This window comes from Anolis sagrei, chromosome 3 (assembly GCF_037176765.1).
Source record: "Anolis sagrei isolate rAnoSag1 chromosome 3, rAnoSag1.mat, whole genome shotgun sequence".
Taxonomy (NCBI): Eukaryota; Metazoa; Chordata; class Lepidosauria; order Squamata; family Dactyloidae; genus Anolis; species Anolis sagrei.
In genome coordinates, this window is record NC_090023.1 from 150870696 (window position 1) to 150893867 (window position 23172).

The following is a 23172-nucleotide window of genomic DNA, read 5'->3' on the forward strand; positions in this document are numbered from 1 at the left end:
TCTTTCCTTTGCAATCTCATTACAAGTTCTCTCTGTTGTTGCATTATATTTCACTCTGTGCTCTCTTTCTTTATTTCATTTAATAATAATAATTTGGCTGTTGCCTAAAAATAATAAAACTATTGGGCTTCTGTGGAAGCTTTGCCAACAGAACCCATAATCTCTCTCTGCTCTAACCCAACCTTCTCCGTCAGGAAATAAAAGATTATTGTTATTATTTGTATTCATAAGAATTGTACCTTCAGGAATAATTTTTAATTAAAAAATCACAAAAAACCCCTGCCTATTCATGCAGGCAATCAGCCAGCCACATCCAACCACATTCAACCACAGCCAGCAGCCCCAATCCCCATCTTCTCCAATTGCCAGTTGCCAATTGCCAATTGCCTGCCCTGAAGTCATCCTTCTCCATTTGTACCTGAACCCCTTCATTACCCTTTTTGGAGGCTGCTATCGCATTGCCTTTCTGAATCAGTGAAGCTGATTGCCTGCTCTGAACCGCTAAGACTTAAAATAATATAATATGCTCCAAAAACATTGCTTTCTTTCAAATACGGCTAGATTTCCCACAATACATTTTTAAAATGTTATTTTCCCCAGCAGATCATACAGGAGTGTTTTTTTCTAATAACGATACATGCTGCTTGCTTTCTTGCTTGCTTGTGGATGGGGGGCTGCTGGTCTCTTCCAGTATGTTGTGAGAACAAGAAATGAAAAGTTTTGGAAGAAGTTGCTATTTTTTTTATTACTAAAGAAAGTGTAATAGTGGGCTGGATGATGTGGAATTCTGCATCTTTAACATTTGAAAGGAAGGAATGGTGCCCTGTTGCTGCTCCTGGAGAAGTTACAAGGTGGGGCCAGCGGGGATACCTTTTTGCAATTTTTTGAGATTTTATTTCTAGAAAGAAAAGAAATTGCTAAAAATCAGTGGATGACCCAAACATGATTAAACTTGGTGAGCTAACAGTGGTAAGTGTCCTTCAAATGTAACCATTTTCATCCCAACAGCCCTAAAAATGACTGGAAGGGGAGCCGGGGGAGCCCCCCATTGCCACCAATGGGCCAGATCTAGCCGCATTTTTTGGCTATGGACAGAAAATGGCTTTTTTGATTGCTGCCATTTTTGGGAGGTTCATGAAAAATTAATCCACGTGTCCACCAAAATTCGGAAAACGGAAATGGATTGTGATTCAGCCGAATTGCACAAGCCTAATATCAGGATTATTCAGCAGACTAAGCATCTAGCTACATGTTTGTTTATTCCCCTATTGTGGGATAAGGGATGTCCAATAGCTATTCTGATCCTGTTTAATTGCTCTGTTTCCATGATATCTCCTGTGACATTTATGTTCCTATCAACCTCATTGAACTAGTTACCCTTCAATCAATTCGTATGTTGGCCTCCTTCCTCCCTCCAAAATTGGTTTGCTGTTGCTTGATACTTGTTTATTACTGCTATGCTGTTTGTGCTATTTTAATTTGTAATTTGCTGTCGCCTTGCTTTTAATCTGTATGTTGCCTAGGCTTGGCCCCATGTAAGCCGCTCCAAGTCCCCTTGGGGAGATGGAGGCAGGGTAGAAAAATAAAGTTCTTCTTCTTCTTCTATTCTGAAACCCCAGTACAGATATTTACATCCAAAATTATCCAACTGCAGGTCCCCCAACAGAAATGGTCTCCTGACATTCCTCTTGTAAGGACAAGAAAGATCCACCATAATCAGAGTAAGTCTTTTTATCCTGAAAGCTCGAAGAAGCAGGAAAATAAGATTCTGACTGCAAATAGAAGGTCAGCTGCTGTCCTCTCCTTTTTGCCTTGTATTTTATTCATGTTGTATTTTGAAATGGCCATATGACTAGTCAAATAAAGAAATAGTAATAATAATAATAATTCTATTCTGAAATCCCAGTAAATCAGGGTGTGCTCATGGTACTAATAGATACATATTACTCAAGAACTCAAGAATGCATGTATAACCATTTCATTTACAGAATTATAATTATTTAACTGCAAACTGAATATAGAATTATGCAATGGCTAAGGCAGTTCAACCACATGTTGAAGGAAACGTGCATATGCATGAAACTCAAACAGTATTTCAGCTATCATGTTTATTAACAGAAGGTGGTCACTTCTAAAATATTATTCTTTCTTTCCTTTACACACATAGAAAGTAATGGAAATCTGTTGAAATAATTTATGTTTAATCTCTGTTGCATAATCTGAGAGAAAGCTCTGATAGATAATTGCTGTGTATGTCCTCAATTTGTAAATGAGAGGAAATCATGCCAAATTACATAAAAATCAGATATTTTATCCTTGCCTTTAGTAAGCTGATGTCGCTATTTTTCTACCATGGCTCCCAATTACATTTACTACAAATTTAATATAGGGTAATATATAAGGGGTAATAAGTCAGAGTACTTCTTACCCTGAAAGCTAGTGTGATGTAGTGGTGTCAATGCTGGATTACAGTTCTTGAAGACAGAGTCCCAGATCAGTCATGGACATTAACTGAGTTACCTCAAGGAAGTCACACGCTCACAGACACAGAAGAAGGCAAAGGTTAATGTCTTCTGAACAAATCTTGTCAAGAAAGCCCTGTGATAGGCTTGCTTTAGTTTTGCCATAAATTGGTAATCACTTGAAAGCACACAACCACAGCTATAACAGCTGTGCGCTGCCACTTTTCTAAACTACAGTATATACCCATGTATAAGTTGGACTCATGTATTAGTCAAGGGCAGGTTTTGGAGCCAAAATTATGGATTTTGACTCATGGATAAGAGTCATTCTGAAGAGAGGGGAAAGCATCAATATTGCTGCAGGGGGAAGTTATCCTTGGAAAATGTTGCTGCCATCTCCCCAACCTGGGATTCAAAAAAACCAGAAGCAGCAATACAGTAGAGAGAACAGAGGGAGTCAATGTTTCTTTCAGGATTTCCCAGGAACTGAAATTCTTCTCTTTCACCACTCTGTTTAGAGAAAGGGGTTATTCCTTTTTTAATAAGAGCTAAGGTACAGGACTTATGTGAGTCAATAGATATGTCCCCATGATTTCACTGGGTTGATTTTTTTTTTTACTAAAATGTTTAGACTTATACATGCGGATATATGGTATTAATTCCAACTTTTGTACTTGGATCTTCCCAAACAGTTGATAATACCACTTCTTGGGAGACTTGTAATGGTCACCCTTCACACAAACACTGTAGCACAGGAAAGCATTGATGAGCTCCTGAAGCGAAGTACTTTCCATCTGAGTGCTTTTCTTGATGAAACTCCACCCTCTTTCTAGCCATGGTTCCAATGCACTTCTAATCTGGCGCCAGGTTAAATAACTAGAGGCCATATAGAAGAAGAAAAATGGATGGCAACAAATAGAAACAAGGGGTCAGCCAGCCAAGTGATCTAAGGCCACCCGATCTTCTTGCTGAAAAAAAAAAGCTTAAGGTAATATGCCTCCAGGAGGCAGTTCCTGTGATTAGCAGGGGATGACAGTGTGGAGTAGTCACTATTAACTGTTTGCACAGAAGAAGCAGTAAGAGATGGAAATGGTGCCAGATATTCCGCTCCTATTTCCTCAACACAGTCATAAAAGATGACTCAAAGGTTCACTAATTATCATTTCCAACCACTTTAGAATGGGAATGGGCAATGGTAAGTCATGTTTTCAGTTTAAAAAATGCAATGCATTTCTGCAGGTGTCTTTGACATCCAAGCATTAGATACACAGTAAGCTTAAGCATACTGAGCAGGTTCCATTTGATGTTGAATATTCAGTCAAAAGTGTGATGCAACAGATAAAAGAAGCCAATGTGATTCTGGGCTGTACCAACAGGAGTATAGTATCTAGATGGAGAGAAGTAATAGCTCTACTCTGTTCTGCTTTGGTCAGACCTCATCTGGAATTCAAGAAGGATACTGCCAAGCTTGAACACGTCCAGATAAATGTGACTAAAATGGTAAAAGTCTGGAAGCCAAGTACTATGAGGAGAGGCTTAGGGAGCTGCATATGTTTAACTTGGAGGAGAAAAAGTGAAAAGGGGACAATAATCTCAGGATGAACTTTGTAAGAAGTTTTCAGAATGTCTCTAGAATATTCAAAGTGTTTCTGTTTACCTAAGGAAGGCTTACCTAATCTGAGTGTTTTTATTTCACATATGCATGTTATCATAAATTCTCAATAAAATGTTTGCTGAAACATGTTGAACTGCTCTTTTCTGTGGTGATAGAACCATTCCCTATTTTTTCCATGTTCTTTCTGCAGATGGTACCAAATATTTGATTAAAAAGGAAAAGGAAGAACTGGGAATTCCGAACACTATATTTAAACTGCTTGTGAAAATAAGCTACATGGATAGTGTGGGTGTGGAAAAAATGAAATACCCTTGAAGAAGGTACAAAGTCATTGCTATTTCCACTTCCTTGGTTTGAGATGCTAAGTACTTATGTGTATGTGTGAACATATATAGAGATATACAGAGACATACTAGGTATATTATTGGCAAACACTAACATCTATGTGGCACAAAGTACAGTGTTCTGATATTTCAGATATTTGTCATTAAAAATCCAGTCTGATTGTAACAACAATTCATTCCACCTGTACATCTCCAACTTCTCCCCTATTTGTTTGAATGTTGTAGCTTATTACATCTCACTAAATCGTACATCAGCAACTCATGTGTAGAATTCAGACTATTGTTCTTAGTCTTACTGAGAACAGCAAACAGAAACAAACGTATGCCTGTGATAGGAGAACCAGCTATACTGCAGCTGCAGTTCATTTAATAGTAATTTTAATACCAAATAATTTCAAAGCCAACACCCCTATTTTCTTGTGGTGTTGCTGTTCATATAGAAAGACTGATATTGCTTCTTGTTTGTGAATTTGATACTCTGGTTAAATTAAAATATGTCACATTTATTCATATCAATATGTTACATGTCATCTGAATCATCATGATAATATTTAGAAAAGTCTGTAGTAAGCTGTGTGCCTTGTCCAGTTGCTACTTACTTAAAGGGTTTTTTAAAAACTTATAAAGCATAATTAACCAATTTAAGTAATTCTTTACTCCAAAAAGAAATGTTTCAACAAACCAGAAAGTCTGGTTGAGCTGGGCGCACAAGGAGAGACGAGAGAGGAGGAGAGGGGTGATCAGACATTGAATATCCTCAGTCCAATGCTGCCAAGCTTACTGAGGTAGAGATATCTTTAAGGGAAGTTTCTGGGCTGCATTGTCAGTAGTCCTCACTGGAATGTTAGGTTCCCACCAACTTCACAATGATAACAACTGGTCCCTTCCCACTACCCCAGCAAAGCTGGAGATTCTTCATAGGTACATATTTGTCTAAGTAAACTCCTTAAAGCAATGCTAATGACTAGTGAAAAGGTATTTTCCTCTCCTTCTTCGGAGGATGGAAACGGTCCTGTAGAAAGCAATTCAAACTAAGGAAGGGCACATGGATACACTTGGTATTGCCTATCTATCTGGATTTGGAACAGTGCTTTCAATTAATTTAAAAATGTTAGTTACTCTTCTTATATTAGTAGAAAAAGCTGTCTGAGAACTCTTAATTACAAATGTGAATCTAAGTAATGTGTTTTGGCTTGTCCACCCCAAATCTACCTAAAAAGCCACCGGGTTCCTGTGTGTCCTGCTCCTGATCTATTCCCAGCTCCTTGGAATCAGCAAATAATGTTGCAACAACCAGAAGTACAGTAGAATTCTTTATCTCAGACTCAATGACTCAAAACATTATCCTGCTGTGCCCAGTTGGCAGCAGACTAGACCTTCATTGCTCTGCGTGGTTCCTGGCTGTTAACGTAGTCTTGGGGTGCAGTTACAATCATTACAAAAGTGTTACAATTATGAAGATGGAGCAATTACAGATCCAAAATTCTAGGTTACAAACCCATAACTACAATATATTTACAAGTTATGAGCCGACCACTGTCAAACAGTTCCACCCTTTTTTGTTTTCTTTTTATTCTGGTCTGCTGGACCAAGCAGTTAATAAACCCTTGATTTTCCACTCCAAAGCAAACAGTAAAAATGGAGGTTATCGAGCATCCAATGGACTGTTGCTATATTGGGCAGGTGAGCAATTTAATAAGCTATGCAGTTTTATGCTCTAATATAAGACTAGAATGAACGTTTCTGAATGCACATAGTTTTTAAAATAAATCATAGAGATTATGCAACTGGCTGACAGTGTTAGGTGGCTAATGGTGATGACAATAATGACACCTGGGATTAATTTGTTTGAACACTTTAGCGCTTTTAAAGTAATTTTGGATGTTGAATTCAAAAAGCACAACAAAAATGTCCTAACAAAAGTCTTTCAAAATTACATTACCATTTTCAATACTAATTTCATTCAATTAAATTGCACACATACACATGTTAAATCAAATTGTGAAAAAAAAGTATGTGAAGGAGCAAATAAGAGGTCATGTTTAGATTTAGCACCAAAACTAGAATACCTTCTTTTTAAAAGTTGCTATGACCCTCACCTCAACTTTGAATGCTCTTGTTATTTTTAATGCACCAACAGTATACATGGCACTTAATAGAATAAAATAATTATACAGACAGGACACCCTGAGAACTGATTTTTTTAAAAAAAATCCTTTGGCTTGAGTTAGCAAGCATCTGGCACTTTGCACATTTTAATAATAATACTCTTTTTCACATGAAGCTTGGTTTCAGAGGAGAAGCCATGCTACATCCTAACCACTAGATGGCAGAAGAACACAATAATTTACATTTAAAATATATTTGGTTGGAAAGGAAATATTGTGACAGTGCTTAACATTTGTAGCTACAGAAACAACGGAACAGAATTAGACTGATCCTCAAGTTACCAAATTCAAAATTAAAGCTACAACACTTATAATTATTATCATATGTCACTGTCACTACCCAGAAAACCTTCAATAACCAACATGGGAACTGCATTTTAGGCATTAAAAATTGTAAATGCAACTAAGCTGTAGAAAGGGTTGCATTTCCATGTGTGGAGGTGAGTTCAATGTATAAAGATTGATGCTATACAAAAAATGGAACTCAAAGAAAATGCCTTATATGGAGAGACCATAGGTCTTTTTAACTCAATATAAATGACATTGACATTAGGGGTTCAATTTCAGGAAGGATTTCTTCCTGCCCCCACCTACAAAGGAAAGGGAGCTTTACCTGGAAGCCTCTGCACCCAATTTATTTATTTATTTATTTATTTATTTGCCATATTTACATACCACCTTCCTCAGCCCAAAGGCTACTCAAGATAAATGCTGGTCATTAAGCTATGACCTGTCTCGCATTAATCACAGACCTTCGTTTACTTGTTTTTAAGCAAATTTTGTGAGCATGTAAAATGGAGGCTAAAGATTTATTATTTATTTATTTATTTAAAGCAGGGGTCCTCAAACTTTTTAAAAAGAGGGCCAGGTCACAGTCCCTCAAAATGTTGGAGGGCCGGATTATAATTTTTAAAAAACCATGAATGAATTATGCACACTGCACATACCTTATTTGTAGTGCAAAAAAACCCCACTTAAAAACAATACAATGATTAAAATGCAGAACAATTTTAACAAATATAAACTTGTTAGTACTTCAATGGGAAGTGTGGGCCTCCTTTTGGCTGATGAGATAGGATTGTTGTTGTTGTGTGCTTTCAAGTCAATTCAGATTTAGGTTGACCCTGAGCGAGGGCCGGGTAAATGACCTTAGAGGGCCGTATCCAGCTCCTGGGCCTTAGTTTGAGGACCCTTGATTTAAAGCATTTATATTCCGCCCTTCTTATCCCAAAGGGGACTCAAGGGGGAGCACAACATACAAATGACAAACATTTAAATGCCAGGACTTAAATAGATTATACACATACACAAACATTAAAATCATTTATCTGAACATTAAAATCCACTGTTAAAAACCATCCACATTGAGCTGGTTGGCATGGTAAGGTTTCCTATTGCTGCCTTATTGCACTGTGCATTTCATCCACAGCATGTTGAAAAGAAGTTGGCTTGTGAAAAGGTAGATTTTTAAAGTCTGTTTGCACTAGATGTTACATCTATGAAGCAAAAGGGCCCTGCCAATTAATGAGAGATCAAGAGAATATGGCCGTTCTGTATAAAGCTTGTCCAAACAAGTAGGCAGCAAACAGATCCATGCCACCTTAACAATGCATAAATACAGTAAGTACCAAACCAGAGGTGGAAAGACTGTTTGCTTTTTGTGTGCATGCTTTTGTTTTGTTGCAAAGCTACAAAAACAAATAATCAGATTTCACAACACTCTGGAAACAGAACATTTGAACAAAAGTAAGAGTTTTGTGCAGTTTTCAACTGACTATTTGCAGATACCCTGGTATTTTAGGAAGGTTCTGCACATAAACTTGCATGATATACTTGTGTTAAAATTATGAAGCAATGTTGCACAAATGTGGAATGCTAGGAAGTGCCTCCGTTAAAATTTCCACAAACTAATTTCAAAAGCTCATTTTTTTACAAAGGTTAATAAAAAGGATGGGATTTCAAGAAAATAAAATAAAATGTGGGCCCCTACAAGCCACAGATGTCAAAGAGCAGTAGAAGTTAACTACAGGTGTTTCAAGAATGGGAACCTACTAGTGGATACAATCTTCTTCCTGAAGCTGAAATAGTGGTTGTTTTATCTGGAGTGACCAGGCCACATAATTGATCCAAACTTTATTTTTTCTTCTCTTTTCCCCTTTCTTTTTTAGTTAAAAAGAAAAATACAATTTACTTACCCAGCCAACTTCTGTTTAAATACACTGAAACAAACACTGGAGGAACCGTGAAGAAATCTACCACCGAGTTTACTTCCAGCCAAAACCACAGCTTGTCGTTGGCTGCTATGAACTGTGAAAAGAGAAGGGAGAAAAAAATATAGACAATGGTTCTGTTGAAAGGAAAGGAAAGTCATTCTTCTTTAATTAAAAAACAAAACAACAGCTGTAAAAATGACTTTTGCCACCTGGCTAAGGTGGCCTCCTACCTTGTTGTTTAGGGCTATTTAAAATACATAGCTAGCTACTTTGGGTTTCAGGAGAAAAGTGGGATAACAACCACCAACACTACAATAACAAAGGACTTTCTTTAAAAAATGCATACAGTGAGAGTCAGTAGAATTTTACAAAATATTTAGGAAAAAAATGTTTCTGAAAACTGGTGAAATATAAATTGTCATACTAATTCAGGTAAACCAGTATGATATTTTGATACATTACTTGGAGTCAATGGACTTATGGAAATAAAACCTACTTCTCGAATATGCAAAAAATAACTAAAAAGACTATTTGCCACATTGCATATAATGCTTCTTCCTTCGTTTCTTTTATATCCCACTTTTCTCCCAAAGTGAGAGGCAATTTAATTTTCACACACCAGCTTTAAACTTTAATGAGTTAATAGATTTTTTTAACATAACTTTTATGAATCTTGGAGACATAGAAATGTTGTAAGGGATCCAAGGAATATAATTTCCTGCTTATTTAACTTGAGCACTGTATATGTCCCCAAGAAGTTCAGATCCTCCTGGGGTACACACTGTGGTATTTGTCTTCAAATTGATAATTTTATATATTTCTGCACACAAAAGGAATCCTCTAAATTGATGCTCCCAGCCTTAATCCATTGGGGGAGGGGGTGTAACTACTAATACTACTACATGTGGGTGGTTCTGTTTGGATCCTAAAGTAACACACATTCAACAATTCTGCTTTTTTTGCCAAAGTGCATAGTCATTTGAATTGGAAGAATTTATCAATTTTCCTTGAGTGGGGAAATAGATAATTATCACACGTGGCTCTAAAACATTAGAAGGATTAGAGAGGAAGGCAACCAAAGATCTGGAATGCTCCAACATTTCAGATCCTCAGCTTCCTTTCCCTATGGCCTCCTTCGCACAACATCAGGGAAGAGGATAAAGGCAAAGGCCTGTAGGTTGTAGTCTTTCGGGAATCTTTTGTTGCTCTTCTGCACCCAGTTGCACTTTGGTATTGACAGATGTGTCTATTAAAAGATTGCAGCAAAAATTGAGAAAGGGGCTTGAAGAATTCTCTTTATGGTTTTCAGACACTTGGCAAGATGTTTTCTCAGTTTTTCTTCCTGAAGTAGTTGAATATTTCTTCTCTTTCTAGCTCAATGAGATATATGGTATCCTGAATTCTGTCGATACCTAGGTGCACCATGGGAATAACAGTTCTAAATAAACTCTAGTCTGGCTGACTATGTCCTTATATTCCAGAAGAAATTGAAACATTAAGTCATACTTTGTTGTGTCCCCCATTACTGCAAGATCTCTGCAATGAGCTTATTAGCCCATCAATCATTTTATAGCCACGAAGGCTATATGAATACTGTGTTGCAGAAATCAAAGCAAAGAAGGTTATGAGCTAACCTTTTATCAAATTAAATCAATATTGGTTTTAAGATTGGTTTTGATAAAACATAAGAATGGATTTTACTCCACTGAAAATTTTCTACAGTAGCAGATGTCCAACAGTGTACTCAATCATTTTCTACCAACTGAGTTGTTCATTGCATGAAATGCCTTTACTTTGCTTTTGCCACTTGTGGCTACCATTGTAACCTGTTTCTGTGTGATTATTTGAATCTTGTTTTTCATTCTGATGTCATTTTTATATAATAACTTCACTGTCATTATTATCTTTATTATATTGCATTATTGTAATTGTTTTTTGTCTTTTCTGGAAATTGAATGTTTGCCTTTTTGTGTTGTAAACTGCCCTGAATCCCCTCTGGGAGAGAAGGCAGTCTATAAATAAAGTATTATTATTATTATTATTATTATTATTATTAATTATTTTACTGACACAAAACCACAGTATGTCACCACAAACAAGATCTATATGCTGGATTTCATATCACAAAATCGCAAGTTAAACACTTCCCAAGCGTCTAGGACAGTGTGATGTATTTTCGAATGATGTGCGCAAATCCAAGTAAGGTGGCCTTTTGCAGTTGACAGATTGTGATTTTATCAATGCTTATTGTTTCCAATTGTCAGCTGAGATCTTTTGGCATGGCACCCTGTGTGCTGATGACCACTGGGACCACCTATACTGGTTAATGCCAGAGCCTTTGCAGTTTGATTTTGAGGTCCTGATAACAGCTGAGTTTTTCCTGTTGTTTTCCTCAATGCGACTGTCACACGGTATGGTGACATCAATAATCCAAACTTTTTTCTTTTCCACAATCGTGATGTCTGGTGTATTGTCTTCCAAAAATGTGTCAGTCTGGATTTGAAAGTCCCACAGTATTTTTGCATGTTCGTTTTCCACTACCTTTGCAGGTTTATGATCCCACCAGTTCTTAACTACTGTCAGGTGGTACTTGTAAAATAAGTTCCAATGAATCATTTGGGCCACAGAGTTGTGCCTCTGTTTGTAGTCCATTTGTGCAATAATTTTGCAGCAGCTGCAAAGCCTACAAAATTTGGCTAGATATTATTATTATTATTATTATTATTATTATTATTATTATTACCATTGGACTTTGTGGGATTCCTTCCATTGCTAACAGTAAAACAGAGAGGTAAGAGTTGGGGAATCCTTCTAGGTGACTCTTCAACTACTCAGCATTCTACAGATTCTCAGAATAATATAATCATTTACCAAGCAGATAGTCATTGCTTTTGGTGATCAAGGAGTTGCCATTTAACACATCTGGAGGATGCCAGGGTGGGAAAGTCTGACTCGAGTGCAATACTAAGAGAAAGCCAGGGAAATATTTCACCACATAAAATTGTAATAGTAAAACCAGATACTTACACGCAAGCCAAAGTAGAGCAGGAAGAACACGTTGAAAGCCATGTCTATCTGTAACGTGAAATCTTTGTAGAAATTCTGGCAAGATTCTATTGGGCTATTTAAGAAAAGAAAAAAGAGCATAGTAAACTAGACGAATTAACCTTGCATAAAAGAAAAATTACAACAATTAAGCCGTGGCCTCTATTTATTGTTATGGACTGAATTCAATCATTATTGCTTCTCTTCTGGTGTCCCCACTTTCTTAAGTGCAAGCAGTCATTTATCTTCATTTTTGTTGTTATTGATATCAAAAAAAGAAGAAGAAATTGAATTTACAGCCAATTTTACTGATCACCTGTTCAATCAACAGCTGAAACAGAAACATGCAGATATTTTTAAGGAAGAGCAAGCAAGAAAATCTTTTAGGATTCCTTCATCCTACATTAACCCTTAAAGAACTGACTCCTACAAAGTACTTAAATATATATAACAGTTCATCAGTCTAACTAGGTCTGCCAACTTTGTAATGGCCAATGTTTCTATGCTTTTTACAGCTATTTCATCTGGAATGAGTGGGACCACTAATACCCATGCCATGAAAGGTTTTGCCTGCTATTTCCTGCAGTTCAAGCTGCTAGTAGTTCTTCTTGTCAGTTGGCTACCCTAAATCTAACATATATTAATTATGCAATACTTTATGTATTTTGACTAGAACAGTATTATATAAATGTACAATATCAATAATTTCTGGATATCTTTCTTTTTTAAAACAATTACCAATTTTACATCATGTTTCACCCTCCCCTTCAGGGTAAGCAAAATAAAATGAAAGGATGTTATTGCTTATGGATATTTGCCAAGTTAGGAGACGGTGAAAGTTTTGCTTGCTACTTTACATACATAGACACATGAAATCAGTAGAAAGAATATAGTGCACTATTGCAGATCTAAATGCAGAGAAGATATTACAGAATTAGAAGCAGAACTCTAAGGGTTAATTTTCACATGCAGGTTAAATAAAAATTCCTCTCATTTTATCTTCCTCTATCTCAGGCAACCATTGCAACCGCCAGTTTTATTGAAAAACATTGGCACATACAATTTAGTAGCATTCTCTATACAAACTGGTACTATGATATACTTAATATGCCAACTCAGAACTAACTGAAATATATATATGTTTGAACAAATTGTGATTTATTTGTAATTGTCCTTGATGGTTGTTGATTAGACCCCCCCCCCAAAAAAAAACCAACAACAACAAAACAGTTAAGCAAAAGGAAATTACCCTAAATCATTATTTTATTTGTACAAATAAATCACTGAATATCATACCAGTTAGTATAGCTGCACATGGCATAAACAAGACCAAGTCGCCGAACAAGCAGAATTCTATGCATTCTGGATGTCATCAATTTAATAAACTAGACAATTTGAGTTTTACACATGCAACCAAGTTCCCATTTACTCGTAAACATCACAGCTCAAACAAGTCCACCAAGAGCATGCCCCTTGTTTATCCTCAGGCTTTTTATTGTTGCAAACATTTCTCTGAAGGACAGTGTAAAGTAATCTAAGAAGGCTTAATATTCCACAAAACCATAATCAGCGTATTTTGAAAGAAAGATGCTTAGCACATCTGAATAATTTTGTGTCAATTATATATACTATGCATATATAGAAGAGGCTGAATAGTAAAAACGAAGAAAAATCTACAGTACTGGTAGCAAAGCAACATAAAATAAAAACTGCTTCATACATTACAGAAAAGGGAAGCCAGAAGAGTAAGTCGGCGATGTCTTCTGTCTGCACACATTTTCCAAACCCTACAAAATTTGGCTAAGCCATTCCACCTGTAATTAGATCTTCCAATGCTATCTAAATCATATCTCACAAAGAATGACATGTGTAGGTCTTCAAATGGTTATCAAAGCAGAAAAAAGAACTGTGTTTCATCTATTCAGGTGTTTTTCAAACTTCTTTGTAGTGTATGAAGCAGCATGGGACAAAAACATACAATCAAGAGATTCATATGGTGTAGCTCTTGCTGAACTATACTGTTTCAGATCACATACATGTAATCATATATTTTGACCATTTCTGCATCATTGTTATCAACATCAGCATTTTTGTCATCATCACGTAGTAGGAATACTAATGTACAAAAACTGAAACAACTAGAGCTGCCACATAGAAAGTACATACACCAAAATTATTGCCATGGACCATCAAGTTTTCGTACTTGAACCAACAAGAGATGGGGTAATAAGAGATGGGGTAATAAGCCTATCTCAGTTTCCTATAATCTAAATGAACTGTACAGATTCACTATCACTGCTGAGGTGTTCCTCCTATCTTATATGTCATGAAAATTGTATACATCTAGGGTTCAATACTGAAATTACATGCTACAAAGAAACTTTCTTAACAAATAAAGTTTAGATTGCACAGATGGTCAAATTTTGTATTTTTGGTCTATTTAAGGTTCATTTGTTGGTCATTTCTATTTTCATTTATAATTTTGCATGGTTTTAATATAAGAAAATACATTTAAAGATATTTTTAATTTTTAATTTCTTATATAATATGTTTACGCATTTATGTCAAATGCATATGTTATGCCATTTTCTCCAAATACACATTTTAAATGCATTTGTGAGTGTGTGTTTGTCTAAATATGCATGTTCATACATATATACATACACATAGACTTATATACACACAAATTATTTATATAGGATAGAACTCAATAGCAAAATTTGGAAAAGTGCAAAAACTAATGAATCACTTCACTCTCATCTGCACTTTAATTGAGTAAGCATGAATGAGATTGGTTCATAACAGAATGCAGCAACAGCCACCCAAATACCTCTGGAAAACATGCAGGCATGATAGCAAAGCAGTCGTTTGTCCCACTCAAGTGGTAATCAATGGCATATTGCTTCTGAAAGTGGAAGTTACATTTACATCCTGAACTGCTATTAGTAATGACAGCTTCTCTCCAAAAATCTGCCACATAGTTCAAAACAACAAACTTACATCCTGAGATCCCTACATCTAGCACACCCTTCATAAGAAGGTCAGGGCAGCATAGAGAATGGAGCTGTCTGAGACAACAGAGGCCCAAATTCAAATTCCCATCCAAACAAGAGAATCACTGAAGGACCTTATACTGGTCACCACTGTCTTAGCTACCTAGTTCACACACATAGATGTCTCATTCTGTTTCTCTTCCTCACTAGCCTCTTGTATTGCAAATATGAACATTCTTACTATAAGTTATTTCTTTATACGTCCACAGAATTATTAGAAGAATCCCATCATCTCAGATAAGTGGCGTCACATCGTCTAACTCCATAGACAGAAGACCTCACAAAATAGTTACCTGTCATTTCTTCCTCCCATCCTACTTGGGGATAAGTAATGAGCTAGAGTGTCCTTTAAAAAGAAACTACAGCATCCCAATTAATAGTGAGAAAGATTACTAATGGGAGGGGTTGTCATTATAGTTTGAATGAAACATTAATTGTACTGACTGCAAAAGGAATAAAGAAGCAAAAAAAACCCCCTGTGTATTACCACCCGGAACCCCAAAATATTAATATACATGCCTTTCAATGACAGTTGATGCCATGGTTTGAAATTTGACTCAGTTGTACCTGACTAGGACTTAAGACACGTTTAGGTCTAAGAAAGAAACCCAAACTGCACACAAGGGCTACAAACCACAATTCTTGTTCATCTTATAAGAGCTTATGGAAGAGAACTATTTCAATTGATTCTTACCCCATCCCTGGGTCTCACTTTATGTCCAATGTTCAACTACAGAATAGAGCTCCCCAAGCATTAAATGAAAGCATGCAAACCCACAACACCAAATGGTGCTCTAGAATTGCTACTTCATCTTGCTTTGTAGCTGGTTCATATTGGAGCTAAAGACAAGCTCAGTCTGCGAGCTGTAAATCTTTATATCTTCATCTTCTATTTTGAATAGCCTTTTATTCCCGATCAATATCCAATCTTTTAACCACACTAAACAGAAGTATAATTCTAAATTAGGTAAACCAGATCCTCCTAGTTGTTCCACATCTTGCAATATTTTTACTGTCACTCTCAGTTTCTTTCTTTGCAAATAAATCTCCATAAGTCCTTTTCCCATCAGTCCTTTCAAGATTCTTCCCAGCAGAAAGAGGTTTAAACTCTCCTATCTCTGCAAGTTTTTCTTAATGTCATTTAACGTTTTATATTGTCTTAGTTTATCATTATAACAGATAGCTATTTCACCATCTTTTCATGTCTATCAGTGTTGTTACCCCCCCCCCCCCCCACAACACACACACACACACGTGCGCGCGCGCACCCAAATTCTGTTTATCAATTCGTCTTCATAGTTTTGGTCAACATTATTGTCTTCTGTTTATTATTTTTTAATTTAGATTTACTCATTGTAAATCTAAATTTAAATTTCACATCTTTCCATCTTTGCATTGAAATGTAATGGTCATTCTTTGTTCAAGCTATAAGCCATGTTTTTGAAAGAATTGAGGGGACTTCTCAATTCAGAAGTCCTCTCAATTCTTTGGAAAACATGGCTTATAGCTTGAACAAAGAATGACCATTATATTTCAATGCAAAGATGGAAAGATGTGAAATTTAAATTTAGATTTACAATGAGTAAATCTAAATTAAAAAATCTGCCAAATTCCAAAATTCTTTTCATATTGTCATCAATCTTCCTGCATTTTTAAGTGAAAAATGCTCCTAATTTATATGATTTGTTTTTTATCTTTTCACTTACTACTATTGCTATTTAAGACTTTAATTTGTAAAATGAACAACAGGGTGACAATGGGAATTCCCCCCCCCCCCTTTTTTTATCTCACTTTGGTTAGATAACTCTTTTAATTATAATTCATGCTGGGTTGTTGTAGGTTTTCCGGGCTATATGGCCATGTTCTAGAGGCATTTCCTCCTGACGTTTTGCCTGCATCTATGGCAAGCATCCTCAGAGGTAGTGAGGTCCTCACTACCTCTGAGGATGCTTGCCATAGATGAAGGCGAAACGTCAGGAGGAAATGCCTCTAGAACATGGCCATATAGCCCGGAAAACCTACAACAACCCAGTGATTCCGATCATGAAAGCCTTCGACAATACATAATTCATGCTGTTTGGTTAAAATAACCCGTCATAAAAATCCAGTTTACATTATCACTGGCCTTTTCTGCATTAAATAAATCAATGCAGTCTGCTTCTCATTATATTATTTAAAAGTTCTCATTATTTAATACATTTCTAATATTATCATTCAGTTTTCTTTTAGGTAAAAATTGACATTGATCTTTGTAAATGAAGTCCTGAAGAAGATAAGTACATTCTATCTGCCAGAATCATTGTGAATCATTGTGAATAGCCTCCCCACATTTTAAGGTGGTACCTAATTTTCCTACTTGACAGATGCAACTGTCTTTCGGGTTGCAAAGGTCGACAACAGGCTACACAATTGGTTGGAAACCCACTCCAACCCGGGCTGGCTTCGAACACATGACCTTTTGGTCAGAGTGATCTTAATGCATCTGACACTCAGCCAGCTGCACCACAATCCCGGTGCTGTTTAAGTTCCATGCCTCTTATTTGGATTGCAAACCTTGTTTCAAGTTTCAAACTTTTGGGATTATAGTCAAGTTCAAGTATCAAACCTTTGGATTGTCATGTTCATGCTTTCAAGCTTTTGGATATAATTCTAGTTTAAACGCAAGAACCCCTGGATTACAGTTTCTTGCTTTTCTCTTAAGTGCTTAGCATTTCTATTCAGAGACGGGCATTGTTTTTTGTTAAGCTTCTAGAAATCTAGCTCATAGATGTATTTTGAAATTGTTTTTATATTAGATACTCTTTTCTTATTTTTGTTGATCCGTGTGGTGTTTGGGTGAAAAAGGGATCAAGTAGGCTGCTGGGCTGCAACAGTTATACTTACTGTATTGTCGAAGGCTTTCATGCCTGGAATCACTGGGTTGTTGTAGGTTTTTCTGGGCTATATGGCCATGTTCTGGAGGCAATTTTTCTCCTGACGTTTCGCCTGCATCTATGGCAAGCATCCTCACTACCTCTGAGGATGCTTGCCATAGATGCAGGCGAAACGTCAGGAGAAAAATTGCCTCCAGAACATGGCCATATAGCCCGGAAAAACCTACAACCCAGTTATACTTACTACCTTATGCAAACATAATATTTAATGATTGATTATATGCATTATTATTGTTTCAGTATAATCCTTTAGACTTCCCTACAGGAATGCAAGATATATTCCTGACATCTCCTCTTTTGAACTGTAGAACCATGTGCCACAAAATTGGCACAACACTTTCTCCATATTCCATAGAAGGGCCTTGCAATAGTCTACATTTTCTATAATTGAATTGGGCACCAGGATAAGATACATTCATCTTTGGAACTTTTTGGACTGAGATGGAAATTATTGAATAGAAAATCTGAGGGCCATATCTATTTCTATTCCTTTGCACAACACAGATTGAATTCTGAAGAATACATCCTGATAACCTCTGAATGATTGACTGTCAAAGAGTGGATCTGTCCAACTAAATTAATAACCTATTGTATTTTCTTTTCCTGTCAGGTTTATTACTCCCATCAGACTATAAAGATTTGGGACTGACATGAAAAACTCAGTTGCAACAAAACTGTTATTGAATCCAGACTTCTGTTCCATCTCAGGTGTAAAAATGTACATCATTCTTCTGTGAAACAGGACAGTGATTCACTGGCTTCATGCTCTATTTAATGATATATGAAATTGTAACCTAAATGTACCTCTCTCTTTCTTTTACTATATTTTTACTTTCTGGGTGATAAAGGATTTGCAGCAGTTGACGATAAAACCCTAAAAGCAATTGCACTCTATTTCCCAACATGTTTGCTCCTGCAGGACTGTTGATATAAATCCAAACAAAAGATCGAGTTTGAATTTAGTGAAAATTCTGAAATGTGAACCAAGCAAAACCTGTTATGTAGAGATGTAAAGGTACTTGCTAATATTCTTCTTTTGTTATATACACTCTTTCACAGTCTTTTACTCTCCTTTTTTATGCTCAATGCTACAGAAGAGTAAGTAATGCTTATGCATGCTAGATGTTATCAAGTGGTTAGCCCATCAAGTAGCCAAAGTAAGAGCAGAAGAATAGTAGGAACATTACAATGAAAAGATTCATAGTATCCTCTTTTTCGTCAGTCTTCTACAATATGCAGATTCCAAATAGTATGAATTGATTTTACACTTAGCATAGGATGATAGGAGATACATCCAAAACATCTGGATGGGCAAAGGTTCCACATCTCAGTTTAGGGAAAAAGAACTCTTATGTGAAGTAGTTTTTGTGTTCAGTGGGAATACTAAGTACATTGAGCACACCTGGTGAGAAAGTACTGCACTTGACTGCACAATACCTGCATTTTCCCCCTTTTATGTATATAAAAAGGGGGGGGGCATGACTATTATGCAGTGGTGACTATTGTCGTGAAAATGGGTGAAAAATAGAGTTATGGGGCTTGCCTCAGTTGCCAGCTGAGGAAAGCCTTCTAGCTTCTGAGGAGACAAGTGCCAGGGTAGTTGGGTGAGTTCACCCAGCTGCCTGTCTGCTTTTTTCTTTTTTTATCTTTTTTTTTTTTTTGCATCTACAAGTTTTATTTCGGTTGCCAGCCCAGGTAAGCCCTGTAGCCCTGATGGGACAGGCACATGGGGCAGATAAAGCCCCACCTGCCCACATACCTGACTCCTTTGCACAGTAGTAATTCCCAGAACAAATTAAGGGTGTGATTATTATGCAAGAAATATTATTTCACTGATTTTATCACACCAAAAATGAGGGTGTGACTATTATGCGATGGTGACTAATATACAATAAAATACGATATTTCTACGTGTGGTACACTTTCAGAAGATTACTATTGTCGTTCTCTTTGCCTCAGACTCTACTCCTACTCCATAACATGTTGCTTGTTTTGGTGGCTTAATTACTTTTAGTAATTACATGCCCCATAACACAGTTTGAAGGCACTGCCTTTGACATAGCAGTGATTCTAGTAATCTACATTCCTCTTTGCCCAAAGTCACACATAAGGAGAGCATATAATAACCTATAATATCATCAGTCCTTACCATCAGTATAGTACACACCTGAAGTCATTTTTGAGGCAATCAGGCACTAACATGTCTAAATGTTGGGTGGTAGAACAAACCCACACATCATAGTAGGTATACAGTGAGAGCAAATCTGAATACAGCAATGTTCTGTAGAGAATGATAGACATAGGAACAGAAACACCCAAAGAGTTCGGTGGGTAGATATCAGGGGTGTTGATGTATGGATAGGATCACAGTAACACCCAAATTCTGAAATGTTTTGTTTACTTCGGCTTGTTTGCTTTTGGTCTACCCCATTAGTGTGCAATTGAAATGGTTCAGAAGGTATCCCAGATGGTTGGTTGGGCTTATCTATTAGATGGTACTACACTATTTACATTAACTATAGTTTTTCCCTGGATGCACACACACTCTTTGGATAACGGTTGTGTGTGTGGTGTCTGTGCTTCTGTGTATGGGTGTGTTTTAAAGTAGAATATAAAAGGCCTTGGTGACAGAATAAGTTATGTACATTTAAATATAGAAAGAAATATATCTGCTAGCCTCTGTAAAAGAAAACATGACTAAGGTACTCTTCCTTGCACCTTTACAATCTTATTCATCTATATAATTTTCATTTTCATGATCAAGACAGCAATAGAATGCTAGCATCATTCAAAGCTCTTTTCACCAGATAAAATATGGTAAGCTGTACACCTTTCCCCCTTCAGTTTCTCATGGATTTCAACAGAATAGCAATCAATCTTGAAATGAAAACAGTCACATCATTACATTGTGGCGCAGACAAAAGCCCTCTGTTGAAAGTAACCAGTGTCAGCAGTCAATCAAGAACCATTTTGCTAAAGTGTTGCTAAATTTGATAGCCCTTCTTGATTTTGAAGATGTATTTTCAATAAAAAAAATTTCAAAACAGAAAATTAATGTAATAGACCTCAGGACTGCTTTTAAAAAAAAAAGATAAGGACTGCAGTCCTAAACATTCCAGGCAGAAAGCCTCATTTGTCACAATGACCTTATTTCTAAGCAAACATGTACACAATGAAGTTGAGTTTACATTTAAAACCCCCACTTTAAACACAGTGTGTAGTATATTTGCATTTCAGCAAATATTAATGTGTTGGTTAAGAATCCCAATTGTCTTCTTTCTTGCATTGGGAGCCACTTGCCAACCTTTTTTCATGCCTTTCTCCTTCACTTTTAACAGCAAATCAATATATAGGAACTCATCATGTGATGGTCCAGGGACAGCAAGAGACATCATGGAAATCTGTGGGGCAGCATTCAGCCTCATCCTTTTACTGTGGTTGGTTGTGGGCGGCCATCCCATGATGTTTCCCCATTGTATTATTTATTATTTATTTACTATATTTATATACTGCCTTTCTCACTCCAGGTTAGGGGGGGGGGGGCACCTCAAGATGGTTTACAACATACTAATGGCAAAAATGCAATGTCAACATACATGTAGACAGGAAAAAATCATAATAACTAAACACTAATATATAAATATAAATTAAAATCATTAAAACCATTAAACAGAAGACATAAACAACATTTAAGCATTTTTAAAAAACATTAAAAAGCATTGCCCCCTGCTTCGTCCAGTGCTGTCTCCGGATTCTTCAATGAGGATACAGGTAGTCACCCAAATCCTCAGGGCTCCCACTTAGCATGTTGTCAGAGACCAATGAAGCCCCACTGGAAGTAGCCCTGCATTATATGATGGGCTGCAGCAGACCCGGTAGCGTGCTGGCAGTATGCCAGGATGGGGAAAATCTGATGAGGTCAACAAGCTTTTCAAGGGGAAGCTTTCCCTAACACTGAGATAACCAGTGACTGGAAAATTATTTCTGGGGCATACTATATGTCAGGCTGCTATTGCAAATATAAGAAAAAGAGCAGTACAAGTCTGGAAACCCCAGAATATATAAAGCAAGGAAAGAGGTGAGAGGTGCGTGAGAAAAAAGCAGGAGAGCATGAGCAGGGAACAAGAGAAACAGTGGGTACAAGGCACCATTTTTTTCAAGGACCTGAACCTCCCAATATGCTTCACCCTTTTGCCTCTTCCTAGAGTACCTATACAAGTATTGCTTCTCCTTCATCTTTTCTGCCATGTAATCCAGTTTCAGGAAGCTGATTAAATGCATTAAACCGGATAATATGGTAGCGTAGACTTATATAATCCAGTTCAATGTGGTTCAATCTGCATTATATGAGTCCACACCGACTATTAAAATTTAGTTCAAACTGGATTATATGGCAGTGCAGATGGGCCAAACAATTTAAAACTACTTTACCCAGTCCAATAACTACGTGCACAAGGTGTGGCACTTCAGCCAAACACTGTGCATCTGGCATAGACCATATAAATGAAAGGTAAAGGTTTTCCCCTGACATTAAGTCCAGTTGTGTTCAACTCCGGGAGGTTGTGCTCATCTCCATTTCTAAGCCGTAGCGCCGATGTTGTCCATAGACACCTCCAAGGTTATGTGGCCGGCATGACTATATAGCGCGCTGTTACCTTCCCAACGGAGCAGTACCTATTGATCTACTCACATTTATATGTTTTCGAACTGCTTGGTTGACAGAAGCTGGGGCTAACAATGGGAGCTCACTCCACTCCCCAGATTCAAACCAGCAACCTTTCAGTCAGCAAGATCAGCGGCACAGCAGTTTAACCCACAATGTTATATAAATGAAGTCAAGATTTTATAAATATTTCTTCTTTTCTCCCAGCTCATTTGGGGATGTTGATATAACAGAGACATCCAGCTAGGCAAAGGAGATCTATATTTTGGAGAAAAGATTAAATGAGTAAAAAAATAAAATCTAGAATGATGATAAGGGGCTTAGTTTGGGTCAAGGCTATTGTCACCATCTCTTCCTATCGAATTTGGAAAAAAGATCTCTCCACCCATCCCTTCTTCACTCCTCTTCTCTCTCCCTCCCTCTGCACTGTGTGTCCTTGTTCATTCATTACATTGTCAACAGTCATGAAATGTCATTAAGCAAGAGCAGCACCAATGAAGATTATAACTTGGAAAGATTTTACACAAATAGCCTCTTTTGTCTTACCAAGATATTAAACATCATTGTTGACATTTACTCAACATTATCACAGATTCATTATTCTGGTTCATGCATTTTAACACTTAGACTGCATTCAATGTCTCAACTGTTAGAATAAGCACATTGTCATGCACCA

General features: G+C 36.8%; 1 protein-coding gene across 23 annotated transcripts in view; it reads right to left on the bottom strand.

Moving 5' to 3' along the window:
* KCNMA1 (potassium calcium-activated channel subfamily M alpha 1) overlaps positions 1–23172 on the bottom strand; it is a 571036-nt gene that overhangs the window by 236838 nt on the left and 311026 nt on the right. For all 23 annotated transcript variants that reach the window (XR_009631056.2, XM_060769087.2, XM_060769090.2 and 20 more), the window contains exons 4-5: positions 11830–11923; positions 8785–8896 (exon numbers count right to left, since the gene is read on the bottom strand). Coding sequence is in view for 22 of the 23 variants with exons in the window: in XM_060769087.2 (XP_060625070.1) it covers positions 8785–8896; positions 11830–11923 (206 nt within the window). In the remaining variant the exon portion in view is untranslated. The remainder of the gene's footprint in view (positions 1–8784; positions 8897–11829; positions 11924–23172) is intronic.